The sequence below is a fragment of the Haemorhous mexicanus genome, chromosome 4, assembly GCF_027477595.1.
Source record: "Haemorhous mexicanus isolate bHaeMex1 chromosome 4, bHaeMex1.pri, whole genome shotgun sequence".
Lineage (NCBI taxonomy): Eukaryota > Metazoa > Chordata > Aves > Passeriformes > Fringillidae > Haemorhous > Haemorhous mexicanus.
The window spans coordinates 1,705,324-1,721,886 of record NC_082344.1 but is presented as its reverse complement, the minus strand read 5'-3'; the positions used below and the strand labels follow the sequence as shown (position 1 = coordinate 1,721,886).

Sequence of the window (16,563 nt, the reverse complement as noted above, 5' to 3'; positions counted from 1 at the left end):
TTATCAGTTGACCAGTGACCTTATTATTTTCCTAACTTTGATCCAAGTGAGCCACTTGACCTGAAATCTTAGTGCCAAAGAAGTGCTGAGAAGTGGCCCTCCCTCTTGGAGTAACAAAAGGCTGAACCCCAAAAATAGTTCATTCTCTACCCCCTACTGTCCAGCAATCACCTCAGCTCAAATGAAAGGCTTGGCAGGCAGCTCCACTCCTGCTGAGGGGAGAGCAAAGGTCACAAAGGACTGTCTCGGCTTAATGAATTACTTTGTCAGGGTGGGAGCAGGCTTCAAAAAAAACCTGGAATGCTGTGATGGCCAGGGAACAGGGTTCTGGCTGGAACAGAGTGGGATGGCATCCTGATGGACAATACCACAGCATTGTTAGCAAATACTTGGCTTGAACTTGTAAATATTTTTTTAAGACGAAGCTTTTCACCTTGAATTTATTTTAAGTTGTGGCCTTCTACTAAGCCAGATGAAGCAGAATACTTCCAGCTTCAGCTAGTTGGTATCTTTATATCATAGAAGCAGAAAGCTGCTCTGCTTCCCTGCCTTTTGTGTTTTTGGGTACAAATATATGCTGCCACTTGAGCAAGCTCCTCTTTCCATAATGCTGAACCAAGCATTGCAAGACCAAGCCTGCAAACAGCCCTTCCCTTGAGTGAGCTTGGTCTGGAAGAGCAGAGTTTTGTAGATCTGCAAGTATACAAATTACAACCTTGGTTTGGAAGAAGTACTTCAAAAAGCACATCACTAAATGCCTCTGCTAATTCCCTCCTGCTCTGCGCAGGGGAGCAGTCTGGATGTGTGAAATAGAATGGCTTTGGTGAAAAGACTGGAAGATGAACTTCAGAGCTGAGCTCCTGCATCTGGTGGGTTAATGGGCATCCAGCTGGTGGGAAATGTTCCTACTGGGACTTGGATATCAACTGTTCAGTAAGAGTGGGTTGGGCTGCCTGCTCCTGCAGACCTGGCCACAAAATAGCTCAGGGAACCCCTGGGAGGGTATTGAGGGGAACGTGAGGAGGAAGAGAGACATAGGCCAATTGCAACTGGCAATTTGGAATTTTCATTTTTATCCAGCAGAACAACCTCAGCTGCATTCTTAGCACTTGGCTTTTCTACCAAGAAACTAAAGTGGATACTACAGGTAATATTCAGCAGCAATAGAAGGTGATCTTCAGTAATCCCTGAAGTCAAAGCTGCCGCCCGAGCATATTTATACACACGCCTGAGGCTTGTCTGAGGAGATTAACTGTGCTATTAGATTAAGTTATTCACCAGAAAGCTACTTAACCTATGCTAGAATAGACTCTCTAATGCAGTGGTGAACATGTCAAACAGACCAACTCTGAGAAGTTTCTCAAATTGAGAACAACTTTTTTTTTTTAATTAAGCACCCTGCACTTTGATCCCAGAGACAACTCAGTCCTCAGGATTGTATCACTTTGCTGAAGGATCAGCTAGGGTTTCTGCAAAGACCTGCCCTAAGCTTTTGCTAAATAGCCTCTAAATTATTATGCCATACCCAGCAGGACCTATGCTATGTAAATTAAATGGTTTGGGTATGGTGAAAGAAAGAAATCTCGATTTCAGTTTTTCTGGAGGAACCTATTAGTATTTTCTCCAAGTCCACAGGTGTGTTTTCCCATTATTGAACAATCTGCTTCCTCAAAGGTGAAAGCAGATTTAAACAGAGTTGCCTTGCTGCATAAAAAGAGAAGATGCTGCTGGAATGGCTGATAGCTGTCCTGGCTGTGAGGCCAGTGCAGCTACATGTGAGAAACAACTCATTGTTGACATTCCTGCGTGGATCTAACAGCCAGCAGCTCAGGACATGTCCAAGCAAACAATAAACTCTCTCACTCACAGCTTGGCAAAGCCTGCAACCACAGAGCTACCTTTAAAGTTCACCTGTTCATACCCCTGCCAGCCAGCTTCTGTCAAATTAGACCATTTGATTGCTTTTATGTCAAACACAAACTCTTCCTTTTTGTCAAGTAGTTTGGTGCACAAATGCTGAACGCTGCAGCTCTATGGTGAGCTGTGCAAGCAGCCTCAGGGGACTGGGCATGAACCATTTTTAAGTCTCCTGCAAAAACCTTCACTGCAGCTATTTTGCTTTGCAAAACCCCTGCCCATCCCACATTCTCTCTGGAAGTTGAACTCACCCTTTGGAGTCTCTCCACAGATGAGCCTGCTGTCAGGTTTTCTCTCCCAGGGGCTGGTTGCCATCAGTGGTGTCCTTGCTGTGGGCGAGCTTGGCCCAACAGTCCTGCTGTGCCATCCACCTGCAGGACATGGAATACCAAGGGCTGGGGGGCTGCATGTACTCAGCTGCTCTAAGGCTCACGTGTCTATGGGCCTGTTCCTTGCCTGCTGCTGGTGGCAGAGGTGAAGAACAGATCTGTCCCCAACTCTGCTGGAAGCCAGCAAAAGGAGGTGAAGCTGCTGTTTTGCACTGGCAGATGTCCCTCCCTTCTCTCTGGCTGTCTGACCCCTCCACCTGCTCCCTGCCATTGGCACACAGCTGCAGCTTCTGAAACTCCTTTTTAGCTTGGCTCCTTGAACACAACTGGGAGTGCACTTAGCAGTGACCTTCCCAAGGGTTCTTATTCTCTACACCTGACTCTCCCCTTGAGAAAATTTTGGAAGATTTGTCCAATATTTGTGGCAAGTCCAAACTGCAATTCATGTGCCATCTAAACCAATCCTTTCATTTTCAATGCAACTGATCTCTAGGAAAGGGGAGATGTGTTTACTAATCTTTTGTCTGAGCTTGCAACACTGTTGCAAAAAGTATCTGAAACAGTGCCAAAAAAAAAAAAAGGAAAACAAAAAAAATTCCTCAAAATACCGTTGGCAATAACTGAGGACAGCTTAAGAACAACTCAGTCATGTCTCCTTGAGTAAGACTCAAACTGAAGTTTGATGAGTCCATTCTCCTTAAATGAATCACGGTACAGTATGGAATTCAAGCTTCAACAGGAACAATTTAGCTTAGACATTGGGAGAAATCCATCCCTGCGAGGGTGGGGAGGCCCTGGCACAGAGGTTGCCCAGAGAAGCTGTGGCTGCTCCATGCCTGCAAGTGTCCAAGGCTGGTTTGGACGGGGCTTGGAGCAACCTGGGATAGTGGAAGGTGTCCTTGTCCATGGCAAGGGGCTGGAATGAGATTATCCTTAAGGTCCCTTTCTACTCTGTACTTCCTGCTCATGTAAAACAAGAGCTATAAGCAAGAGTTAAAAAATTGTAAGGGCTTTTGTTACTAATCTTTAAAAACATGACTTATTTTAAACACAATGTACCTCCTTGAAAGTGATCATTAATGCATATAGTGCCTTCACTTGGACAGCTTCCTCTCCTTTTCCTTGGATTTCTTTATCTTCACCTCCCGAGTTCTGATCATTGGAGACATGGCTGAAAATAGCAGAAGAACAGATTAGCTGAACACCACCAAAGGCTGAAGTCTCAGGTGCAGCCAGCTGGAGCTCCACAAAGTCCTCCCATAGCAAGTTATGCTGTACCTACAAAGCCCTTACAAATGCAGCTTCAGTTTGCAATTCTTTATGGGACTATGGAAAAACCACTGGGGATATTAATGGATGGCTAAGAACAAAAATGAGAAACACTTACCTCTGACTTATACAAATAAATAACTTGATTAGTATTACCTACATCAGGTCACTTCTATGTCCCTGACACAAATGCACTGTGTGATGAGGGGAAATAATTTCCCAAAACTGTGCAACAAGGCTTAAAGAAGAAAACGGGAAGAGACTGGAATATGCAATAAGAAAAAGTGCAGCAAAAATAAACCCCATCTCATTTGGCATCCTGCCATGCCAGGAGCTCATGCAACTAAGTTTTGGAAATCTTGCAGTTTCCATGAAAGCATCATCAGCTTGTCAAAAATCCCCTGTAATTGGCTGTGACAGCACACGAGGACACCCCTGAGCAGCTGCCATGTTTGACATGTTAAGGGTCCTGAAGCTTATTAGAATTAAGGGGCATTGTGGAGTTAATCTAATTACTCTCTCAGGAGCATTAGGATAATGCACAAGTGGGTACTGCTAGTAGAACTAGTGTGTGCTAGTAAAAGCACAGGTAGTGCTTTCAGCAGGTACCAGGAACAGTTTCTGGAGAGTGTGTGTTTTTTCAGTAAAAAATGTGACAATGCTATTGATGCTAATGAGAGAAGTAACATGGAAGTTGTCAATTTTGGGTGTGCTCATGGCAGCCTCTGAGGAGCTGCTTTCCAACAAGATACAGATTTTGTAGCAAGTGCAATAAAGTCTTTGTAATAGCACCTGCTAAGAGGTGTTTGAGTAAATTCCCAAGAAAAGATACTGTATTGGGACTACATTCTTGATAATATTCTGTAATGGTCCCATTTGACATCAGTGCTGCCAGGGAAAACTTACCAAGGGATGTCAGGAGCAGGGAAACATTCTGGGACTGAAGATCTGCAGGATGTGAGCAGGAAGGACCCCTGAAAGCAAAATGAAGGCAAAACCTGCATTCTGGGAGGGTTATGCTGAAGTCTTGTCCTGCTAGCCAGCACCCACAGTGAGAACGTGAAACGCTCCTATGGAGTCTCCAGGTCTAATCCATGGAAATGAAAAGCAAACAACGTAAATATGTTTCAGAGCTCTTGCTTAGAGGCATGAAAGTGACATGAAAGCTTGGTTTTATAATCCCCAGGAAGCTCTTAGCATTATGAATAAAACAATACAAACAAGCTCAGCATTGGGGCTGTATTAAGAAAGCCTTAGAAACTGAAGCTCAAACGAGTACTGTGAGAAGCAGGTTACTCAGCTAAGTCAAAGCACTTCTCACTGTCCTAAAATGTGCTTTTCCACTGTGCTTGCAGCAGCAGCCTCTCCAGCTGCAGTTTTGATTTAATGTTAATCAAAATTCATGAATTACATTTTCTTTTATGAAGTATCCTTATGTTCTGGATTAGAAACATCAGACTGTGTGCTTTATTGATTTTTCAACTTCATGTACTGCTGCCATTATCATGTGTTTGGTATAAAAAAAACCTGCTGCATTTGGATATTTACATGTGGCAGGAAAAGAAGAAAATAGTTCTGAACAAATATAAAGGCAAGCACTAAAGGCAAATGGTGTGTGTGCTCACCTTCTATTTCCCTTCCACCTAAAGCATCTGAGTAAGCTGGCAAACAACAGAAGCTTTGGAAGCTTCCAGATTATCTCAAGTTTATGTGTAAACCTGACCTTGCAAAAACACATCCCACACTGCTCCTGAAGCAAGTCAAGAGCCAGCCCTCAGTTTCAGAGAGCGCTCTAAGTACACAGCACACAACAGAAATAAATCTATTATTCTTACCCTGCATTCCTCATGGTTGTTAAAGGGGATGTTCTCCCATCATGGCTGCTGAGATCCATGGAGGGAGCTCTCACTGTCTGAGACTGTTGCTTCTTGAGGAACCCTCTTCAGATCCTGCAATGGTTCTTCCTTCAAAATGTCCAGCTTGGTAGGCTTCTGAAACAAAATAACTCAGTTTAAAAGTATTTACAAAGGCACTCTGTTGTCAATTCTTGCCTCAACTCATCCAAATGCACACATTTTGTCCCCCTTGGCTCTTGCTTTGTCCTTTCTAACCTGTGACCCCAGGTACAGCTCCACAGGGCACAGACACTGGGCTGAAGGGAGACACAGGAGCACCTGGGGGTGTTTGCCAGGCAAACTCACTCCACGTTTGCCATGCAAGCTCTGCAGCAGCTGAGCTGTCTGCAGATACAAACCCCTTCACTGCCACGGCCATCACGGACATCAAGTGCAATATTATTCTCATTTTACTGCTCAGCACTTGAGGCAAAGGCCTGGTTCAAAGAACCCTTTGTTTCAGGGAAAACTGGATTTTTCACTGCTGAGAACTGGATTTTTCAGCATTTCACATGTTCAAAGCACTGGTCCCACTGACCTTCGTGGCATCTGGGGATGGAAAAACGTGGACCTTTGGAACAACTTTGCTACCCCATTTTCATTTTTTAAAAAAGGTAATTTTTAATGTGAACACACTGGTTCCAGCAGGGATTATATGGGGAACAAATCCTCAGCTTCATAATGGGTCAAAGTGACACTGAGCCAGACCAAATCCTCCTTTTCCACATTCCAGCTAGGAAACCAGACTATCACCCAGCAGAGTCTGTCTTAAGTGCTGGAGCTGCTTCATTTTGTACAACAACCAAATAATGCAGGAACCAAGAAGATTAAAGTAGGCTTTGATTCAAGTGCTCCTGCAACCTGCTGGGTCCTCACTGTAGTATCAAATTAAAAATAAGTGCTTTTTCCTTCTTTATCTTCAGAAGTATAAATTGATTAACTCTGAGAAGAGAGAGTGGGAGTGCCTGATGCTGCAGGGATCTCACAGAAGGAACCATCTTTTGTTCCTTGATGGAAATGCTTGCCACCACATCAAGAAGCAAACCAGAAAATATTCCTGAAAAATGCCTGCACTAACTTGTGGCCTCCTACAGGCTGAAATTAATGCAAATACCTGGGAGATATATCAAGTCACTTCTGGAGATTTACACAAAATCTATAAAGAAAATAGCTAAAGAATTTTTTTATGAGAGGTTAAAGTTGATGTTTTCTGTAACAAAAAATCAGTGTATTTCATTTAAATCTAAAGGGAGATGTACAAAACCAAAAGGAAGAAAAATGGTGTGGATAAAACTGATCAAAATCAATGAAAGCCAGAATGGAAGAAGATTCAAATATCAAGCAGATGATTAAATGTATCAACAACTAAGCACAAATTTATTTTTACTGTCAAATGCGATTTAGAGAAAAAAAAAGTGAAAACCAAACCACTTACCTTCAAACTTAATAGCTCATAAATGTTATTTGTGACAGAGGTAAAATAAACTCCCAGCACAATCTATAGGATTTTATGGTTGTCACATTGTTTTTGACACCTAAAAGATATCTGAAAGGACACAGCTCATGTGAGGCTACAGAAATTATTTCACCTTCAGTGTTAGGAATTTGCTCTCAGATGCTCTGAGCAGATGCTCTTCCCTGAAGAAATCCCATGTTATTTCTGGGCCATGCTGGTGTCCATGCTGAGGCAGGCACTCACCTGAGGGGCAGAGCTGGGCAGGTGCAGGGCATGTGGCCAGACAGCAGAGAGCACGTGGGACAGAGGCACAGTGTGCTGCAGCTTCCCTGAAGCAGAAGCTGAGGAGTAGCCTGGGCCCTGCAGCTCCTGGGGAAAAACAAGTTCCCCACCTGGGTCATTCATCCTCTGAAGCACTTTTTGCATTGCTTATGTAGAGCTGTATGTTGAATACAGCACTTTGTTCCTCTTTCAGAGCCAGCAGCTGGGGTGGGGCACTGAAATGACTGATAATTTCTTGTGATCAAACTCTGCTCCCAAGGTACCATTCATTTAGAGCAGTAGCCTCACTGCAGCCTGAAGAGTCCATGGTTAAAAAAAAGGCAAAAGTAAAAAATATCCTCTATCCATCTAAGTAGTAAAGATAGGGATTGGATTCCATCTAATATTTTGTTGTCATCACTGGAACTAGCACTTCAAAAACCCTGAATTATGGCCATGAGCAGCACTGAGGAATTCCACACAGAAAAGGGTTTCAGAACACAGACTTCTGAGAGCTGTTTGCAGAGAAGAGGGTCAAACCTAAAGCCAGGCCCCAAAGCAAAGGAAGCAGAGGCTGGGCCCATGCTTCCCAGGAGGGCACTCACTCTCACATCCAAGGCGTGCTGCAGCCTGCAATGCATGGCTTCCTGCTCCTGGCACTGGATGATGCCCTGGCACTGGGCAAACTGCAGGGATGCCTCCAACAGAGCACAGAAGGGGCACCAATTAGCTGTGCTAACTTGGAGGGGATTGCACCCTTTGCTGTCCTCTCTCTGACAAAAACAAGGGGCACACAGGGATGCTCTTTACCTCCTGCTATCAGCACAGAAATACTGCAGGATGCCTTTGCTGACAGGCTCAAAAGCAACTGCTTGTACAAGCCTGGCAGCCATAACCTGCACACCAGAACATGCCAGAAGGGACAATATCCTTCCAGGGCCAGTCCCAGACCTACTGAACACCTCTGGGATTAGCAAACTCAGCTGTGCTCATGAGGCCAAACTACACTCAAGGTTTGAAAAGAGATGCCTGAGGACTTGGCTGACCCATTGTTAAGTTGCTGTCTACCTTCCCCTCAAAAAATTTACTCTGAAAAGAGGCATAAATAACCATATCCCAAAAGAAAGGTAAGTTTCCAGTGACAAGCATTTAAAGAAAGAAATGCTACACTTGGGAGCAGCTATCACAATTCTTTTGTCATTTTTTAAAAGGGATTTGAGAACAACACCTCGCATAGCAATTTACAGGAGAGAGCTGGAATCCTGCAAGGTTTCTTCCTCCTGGAAGAGGAGCAGCTTACCTGCAGGGCACCTGGGATTTCTGTGCCAGGCAGGCCAGACCTATCCTTAGGGGTCAGGTATGCCACCAACAGAAATCTCACCTAAAAAATGTAAAAGGCAAATGAAACTGTAAAAACTGCCTCATATGGAAGAGCAGAGAAAGCAGCCGTGCCCAGAGTCAGTGGAAGGGAAGGTTCTACAGCCTGCACAACACATTTATTTTCAATTCCCTGTAGTTTAGATTTCCCTGAGCTAATAAGGAGTAAAACAAGAAAACTCTTAATTAAAATAGAAGGCTTTTACTACTAAAAAATATGTTCAGGTGGGGATCTTAGAGTACATGTGAAAAAGAAGGCATTAAATCCAACCCTTCTCTTCCCAGGTGACTGCAGAGGAAAACAGAAATCTCCCTGAACTGAGAGTTTCCTTACATTACCTTATCAAGGGCTGCCTCCATCTTGGACAGTTTTTCTTTGAGCCATTTGTCTTGTGATCTCAGGATCTCCAGGTCCCCAGCAATCCTGATATTCTCTGCTCTAACACAGCTCAATTTCTGACTTAGTTTACTATTTTCGTCTCTGAGGTAATGCTTCTCCTGCATTTAAAATGAGGACATACTATGACTCCAAAACTCATAAATTATAGACATTTATCTCCTATAGATTTTATTCTTATCTTTGAAATATCTGAACTAACCCTTTGAGAAGCTTAGATACTGCATCTTGCACAAAGATGATGCCCTGTAACAAGAAGAGAGGCCCTACAGGGAAAAGTGCAACTGGACTGCCCTCACTGAAGCTTCAGGATCCACAGGATGCCAAGCCAGTGAAGAAATAGGACAGATTACAGTCAGCAGATATAAACATAAATGATCATTCAGTGAACTACAGTTCTTGGCAACTGAGTGATTTCTCACAGAAAGTGGAAAAGGACTCACAGTGGTAGACCCTGACACACAGAGCTGACATCCAGAACTGCCTCAGAACCCAGAGGGGAAGCACTGAGACCCAGGGTCAGAAAGACACAGAATGCCTAACTGGACATTTTTAGGAAGAACTGATAAGCAAAAGCCTGATTTTCATTGCAATTACTCTCATTCTTCCCAGAACAAATAGAAATATAATAAAATATAAAAATATAAATATAACTATAAATTAAGACCTGTCTGTGCTGAAGGCTGATTTCCATGGACACCAAGCAGAACTATTTTTGGCCCTTCACAGGATGACTGTGCTTTAACCCATGCATTTCTCCCAAGAATTTCATCTTGCTCTGTAGTGCATCTATCTGTCCTCTTTTGGCTGTGATCTGCTTCTGCACTCTTGCTGCAGCTTCCAGAGCTGGAAAACAGAAGGTTAATTCTCACTGAACAATGAGGATTGTGATGGCAATACTAACAAATACTCTCTGATAAGACCAATGCGTGTGATTTTTGGGAAGTTCAATCCACAGTTACCATTGTCTTCAGATCCCTCCATAGTCTTTAGAGCAGTCCTGGCCTGTTTCAGTTCAGTTTGGGCTGACTTCAACTGCATTTTCACTCTGTTTGCAGTATTTTCCACTTCCTTGACTTTACCCTGATAATTCCTCTCCAAATCTTAAAATGCCTCTGGTGAGAGCAAGTAAAGATTGAAATTAGAATGACAAAACCCATTCATTTTTCTAGACTAAGATTACTGATCTGCTGCCAACTTGTGATAAAAGCAGAGCTCCCAAGAGCTACTTCCTGAGGGTACAGAGGTGTGCAGAGAGCAAAGCATGTCACCAGCAGCATCCAGCCAGCTCCTGTGCAGATTAACCTGAGAACACCCTTGACCTTTGGTGGTTACTTTGGATCCAGATCCTGCTTTTTATAAATTTTAAATAACATACTCATATTTACATACTTCAGAAGTAATTTGATTTTTATAATTTTACACATCTGTATAGATTTTAATAATATATCTTGTTGGGGTTTCCCACACGTTAGGTGTGAAAACATGGAAGTTAAAGCATCAAATAATAACATAGTAGCAAATATGCAACAAAACAAGTTGCACTATAACCCGGCCATAGATGGTTAATGGGATCCAGTACTGCTGTTACATACCACTCTCGAAAAAAAGGGCCAGGTTGCTATCTGTGATTTACTAGATCTGCTTTTTTCATCTCCTGACTCACACAGTTTAAAATATTTTTGCTCAGAGTGAGATGAGCCACTAAGATTGTGCTCCCCCCCTTCAGGGCCAGAACCCCACGTAGCTCCCCGGAACAAATCTGACCATCCTGTGCTGGCAGGAACCTCACGCTGTACTGGCAGCCATATTTGGATTCAGTCAGCAGGCTGCTCTTTTATTTTTAACATCAGCCCAAATTAGCAGCTGTGGGAGCTGAGCTGAGGCTCACTACCTGCAAGGCCAGCTAGCTCCCTCTGGCCAGCCTGGAGTTCCTGCAGGAGCTCATCTTTTCCCAGTTTTGCATCATTCAGTGCCTGGAGTCTCTTGGTGCCAACCAGCTGAACCTTTTCCAGCTCCAGCTCGCTCAGCCTGGCCTCCATTTCACATAGTCTGGCTTCTTTCTCTTCCTTTGCACTCTGCTTACATAAAAAACAAGCATGTGTAATAAACATAATGATATAAAATAACCACAAAGATGTGTGGACAGCCCTACTTAAAATCTCAGTTTGGGGCAAAAAGGAAAACCCGAGTGAAACAGACTATTTGTTGATAGCTGGTGGCTTTAAAGAATAATTAACCTTACCAGGTGTAGCTTATGAACATGACTGCCATTCTCTTGCAGCAGCCCCCCATGTGAACCCAAATGCCTTCTCACCAAAGATAATTAAATGCTGTTTGGAGTGATTTTTCTGCTGAAGATGCTGACCTGCATGGGACTACCACATCCTGTATTTCTTGTCTGAGGAATAACCAGTGTCCTCAGTTTGGAATTCTGAGTGCTGCCTGTCTGCTGCTTCTCAGTAACACTTTGTATTTCTGGTTCTGCTCTGGCATGGACACTCACCTCACCAAGGTCATTCCAGCCTTTTGGCAGCTGCTTTTCACCAGAAATTTATTCATTGGTAGTGGTAATGTTATAGAATTATCTTCCTCTGCCCACTGACTAAGTGCTGTTAGAATTCCAGGGGCATTGCCTGACCTTCTTCAAAACCACACTATCAGCACATAAAGGCAGAGATTTAAAACCATAAAACATTTACTGTCATAAAGAGAAATAAACACAGCATTGTTTGCACACCTTAAGCTCTTCTGCTTTGCGTTTCCGGTCATTTATTTCTTTTTTCAGCTGGGATTTCTCCACTTCCATTGCTCCAGCAGTTTGGCTGTGCTGGCCCATGATCTGGGTCACGTTACCAATTTGCTTTTGGAAGACCTCAATGATCCTTTCCTCCTCCAACACGAGCAGTTTCAGCGCCTCGTCCTCCGACTGCACCTTGTGTAAGCAGCCCTCTTCCCTCCTCGTGTGCTGGAGCTCCTGCACCCTACTGCCAAGCTGGGAATGCAACTCCCTGATCTCCTGGCTGCTAGCCCCAAGGGCTGTCTCCTTCTCCTGCAGACAGCCCAGCAGACCCCTTTGCTCAGCAGCCTCCAAATCCCTCTGTTTGGCTGCCAGATGCTCCGTGACATCACGCAGCTCTTCCTTGGTCATCTCCAGCTGCACAGTCAAGGAGGAGATTCTTCCAGTGCTGGCATTGTTTTCCTCAGTTGCAGCCATCTGAAGAATAACAATACCATCAACCACTTTCTCTCAAAAGAGGCAACTTCTGCCAGTGCATGAGATGATGGACCAGTCTACAAGGCTATTTAATAAAAATATCCTTATGGGCCAAGTTTAAGGTAATGTAATTTATCCTTGTATCCAGACTGTTTTTCTGAAGCAGTCACTTGTCAAGAGACTTTCCTCCTGTCTCTGGAGCATTCCAGATCTTCACACACTCAGTTTCACTGGCACCAGTGCTAACAGGCAAATCCACACACACCTGGTTTACATAGATCCTCTTCACCTCTCCCAAGTGGGAACAGAGCTGACAAACTGTGGATTCCAGGTGACAGACTTGATGTGGATGCACCAAATTCAGGGTTCTTGCTTATTCTCTATGGGAAGTTTGAGGTGGAGAAATTAGAAGCTGTAAGAACCATCAAAGGAGAAGCAGCCTCAGCCTCCTCATTCCCAGCCTGCCTAACACATGGATGTTTTCTCTCTCCTCTACATTGCCTGCTTTGTGGGCTTTCTGTTTTTCTCCCTTTTCTCTTCATTTCACAGTCTCTGCAACAAGGGCTCTATCAAACAAAAGCACTGAGAAACCAAAAGAATGGGGCAGAGAGTGGAGTACAGGAGCAGATTAAGCTTCCTCTCAAACTACTGTTACTCTTAACATTTCCTACGCTGTAATCAAACCCCAGACTTAACGACCTGCCTCCACCAGGCTTTGGATGCTACTTGCAAGCTGCAGGCACTGCCTGCTTTACGAGGCAGTGCTGCCACCTCGTGCTCACACTCATTTCTGAGCGGCTCAATCCTCCTCCCAAAAGAAAACACGGGCTGTTATTTCATCTTGGCAAAAAGTAACTTCTTTCCCTCGTCAGAACTGTAGCAATTTCGGCGTTCTGTTATTAAGTATCAAGCTATGGACAGTTTAACTTTGAAGGGGTTACTCAAATGGATGGCGGGGCAAAAATTTGAACATCACAAACAAGAAAGGACAAAACACAGTGAAACCAGCAAGAAACACCTGATTTAACCGCCAAAATTACTGTCAGTCTTTTGTTTTAATGGTGGAACTGATGTCCCAACAAATTCCACTCGTCCACCTAAGTGACATTTAGAGAAGTAAGGTGCAGGGATTCTTCCAAAATAGAATTTCTGGGGCAGTAAGTAAACCAGGTGATGACCAGCATGGAAGCAAAAAGCAGCAGAAAGTCAAGAGCAAATAAACATCTTCTATTGGAACGATTGTTGACCTCCTCAAAAACATTGCTTGCTATTTCCTAGTCACCCCACCCCAAAGGAATTCTCTGTGGAACACATGTAAAAATGCCTGGTTATGCTTTAGGAATTAAAAAAGCCAGAGAATTGATACCTCACTTGATCCTGCTGCAGCAGAAGCTCTCTGTGGGCCTGTGAAGCTTCTGTCAGTGACTGAAGTTCCTCCTTCACCCATTGGGACCAGATGACACAGCAAACCCCTGAAGGAAAGGCAGCAGATTCCAGAGTGTGATTTCCTCCCTTTTGGTTCCACCTTGAGCTATGGAAACGTGCTAAACCCCAGCAGGGAGGTGTGACCAGTGTCACAGGCTGCCACCTTCACTGCAAGGTGCCACTTGCACCTCTTCATGCCACAACCCTATCCCTAGGCCAGGTTAGAAGCGGGCTCAGGGATTTTCCAAATGCATCTCCTAAAAGCCAGAACACAGAGCATTGGAAGGAAAACCAGGACTTGGTTCAGGACCAAGCTTTCCTTTGATGTGTGACACCTGGGAGTCCAGATCCTGCAGGACACCACAAAATGCTGTGCCCAGGCAGGCCATGTCCCCATGCTCACAGAGCTTCCTGCCTGCCCTCCTCTGCAGTCCATTAGACTGCCAGGTGATTCCAGCAGTAATTCCTTGGGGCTGTGGAGCTCCTGTGTCAGATGCTCCTTTTGGCTGCCAGCCCCCCTCAGCACCTGGTCCTGCTGCTGGCTGGCAGCTTCCAACTCTCCAGTACTATTTTTAAACTCTATTTGTAGATGCTCTTGGCTCTGAGATTTCTTTCTGAATTCAGACAAAAGCAAAGTAAAATAATTTAGAGAACAGGATTCACCTGGAGTTTTACCCTCCCAAGTGTAATACTTGAGTTGATTAACTGCTGTTTTTTACAACTAAATAATGACTTGTTTTCTAACCCCAGAGTGCTATAGTGTTATTCCAGGAGGGAAGCTTCTCCCTGAAGAAGCCTGCTGTGCCCCTCAAATCTCATACAGACACTCTCCATGGTAAATCTGTCTCAGCCTTCACACCTGCTATCCTGAAGTGCATCTTGTTCCAGCTGCATTTCCAGCAGTTTGCTTTGCTAATCAGACTCCAACGGATTTCCTCACACAGCTCACTGGTCTAAAGGAGAAAAAACAAACAACCAAACTAAACCAACCAAAATACTGAAGACATGGCCTAAATCAAAAAGGGGCTGCTCAAAACAGTGCTGGTGAAACTGCCCAAAGACTCAGCAGAGACAAGGACTCACTTAAATTTAAGAAGCTGTCCCAAATTTCAAGTCACTTCATGCAGCCTCTTCTGCACATGACCTTTCTGGGAGAAACTGTAAAATAAGAGGAAAGTTTGGTTATATAAAACCCTGAGTACAAAAAGAAGGAAACCTGAGCCATATCACACTGGTCTTATTTTACTGGAATTGATCAGGCAATGGACTATTTACTCCATTCCTGAGGGTGTGGTATCAGTTTGACTCATCAGTCTGAGTCCATCAGTAAATTAAATCACAGTTTGCCATCAATTTTCTAACTAATTTATGACCCTTTTGTGGGAACAACTTTCAAATCTTAGATATACAAGTGTATATAAAAAACACTAAATATGAGCACTATCTTCTGGGGGAAAAAATAACATATAGCAGGAATAGGAATTTTCTAATAGCTAACAAATCCTGTGTACTACCTTAATTCCTGGATATTCTTATTCATTGGAACAGCTCCTGCGAAGAAAAAGATGCGCATTTACTTTTTAATCTATTAAGAGTCAACTTTGTGCAACAAAATTACTTCTGCCCATCCAACTTTAAAACTGCAGGAGGACTTCAAGGTATTGATGTGGAGCTAAGTTTCTCTCCTTTTCCAAACCTTCTGGTTTGTTTGGTCAGGACAGATCCAGAGGCAGGCAGAAGGGAAAAGGAGGGAAAAAAGAAAAAGAGGAGGAAAGAGACAGAAAGGCGTGGAGGAAAGAGACAAATCTGTTAGCGGCAGTTTTAAATCAGATGGTATTGACAGGTTTCTTGTTCAGCTTATTTGGATTTTCCTGCGTTACTCGTCCTCTGGAGCACTAGCGACCACACCGCAGGCCGAGGCAGCCCCAGCAGCACCCGCCATCTCTGGCTAACTTAACACCTTCAACAAACCTGACACGGCCGCCCCGAGGGTGCTTCCTGTGGGCACACTGAGGAGAAAACAGAAGTCCATGGTCCCAGAGCCCAGCCGTGAGGGGCCGGAAAGGCGAACAGAGGAGAAAAGCCCCTCAGCCCCGCCATGGCAAGCACGGTAATTCCGAGGCGCCGCCAGGCCTCGTGGCTTTCCCGCCGCGGGCCCTGAGGGGCGCCCGGGCAGCTCCGTGCCTCAGCGCGCCGGGACACCGCGCTGCCGGGGCTCCCCGCTCCGCTCGGCTGCTGCCGAACCAACCCGCCCCGGGGAGAGCCGCCAAGCTCCTCCCGCCTTCTCCCCCGCGGGAAGGAGCCATCCCGAGTCGCCGGCTCCTTCTGGAAGACCAGCAGGTACCACCGGGAGTTGCGGCGCCGAGCCCCTCAGCCCCAACATGGCGGCTGCCCCCTCACGGCGTGGGCACCATTTTGTGGTCGGGGGTCCCAGGTGGTTTCGCGACGCTGGTGCTTGAGGTTGGAGACAAAAATCTCCTCACGGGGATAGGGAATGGCCTGGGTTATTTTCCATATAATATTTGGCCAGTAAGGTGGGACATTTTGGAGGGGTGACCCTGAGCTGATTGAAGGCAGAAGTCGTGTGAGGGGACTTAGACTTTCTCCCGCCAAAAAGAAGCCCCGAGGGTCAAAAGCAAAAGATTCAAAGGCATCTTGTCCTAAATCCAGTTCAGTAATACAAACTGGAATATTTTTAATTTTACACCAGTCTCGGCAGAGAGGACAAGTTTCTGTGTTACCTGGTATTTTCAAGGTGAGGGAGAGAGTGTAGATTGAAGAGGTAATCACTTCAGCAAAGGAAATTACATGTCTGACTGTGCCATTTTGGATCTCTATTTCAGGAATGAACACACAGGTGTCCATAGGCCCTCGTTTCAGATTATTCAAAAGACCACCTCAATACAAGTTTCCAGGAACAGGTGTATGAATGGGGCCCAAAATAAAATCCTCAGCTGGAGAGATCAAGTCTGAGAAAACTCAAGAGACAGACAGGTGTGTTATTTTGTTTAAATATCTGA

General features: G+C 44.6%; 1 protein-coding gene across 1 annotated transcript; it reads right to left on the bottom strand.

The window, feature by feature from the left end:
• Positions 1-3,340: 3,340 nt before the first annotated feature.
• Positions 3,341-15,926, bottom strand: CCDC158 (coiled-coil domain containing 158). Its single transcript, XM_059845599.1, is given in 16 exon segments — positions 3,341-3,417; positions 4,422-4,489; positions 5,351-5,418; positions 5,420-5,506; positions 7,110-7,235; positions 7,733-7,825; positions 8,844-9,002; positions 9,629-9,747; positions 9,864-10,016; positions 10,796-10,977; positions 11,640-12,148; positions 13,490-13,590; positions 13,854-13,967; positions 13,970-14,157; positions 14,403-14,455; positions 15,792-15,926. Coding segments are annotated over 16 exon segments (2,232 nt in total).
• Positions 15,927-16,563: the final 637 nt, after the last annotated feature.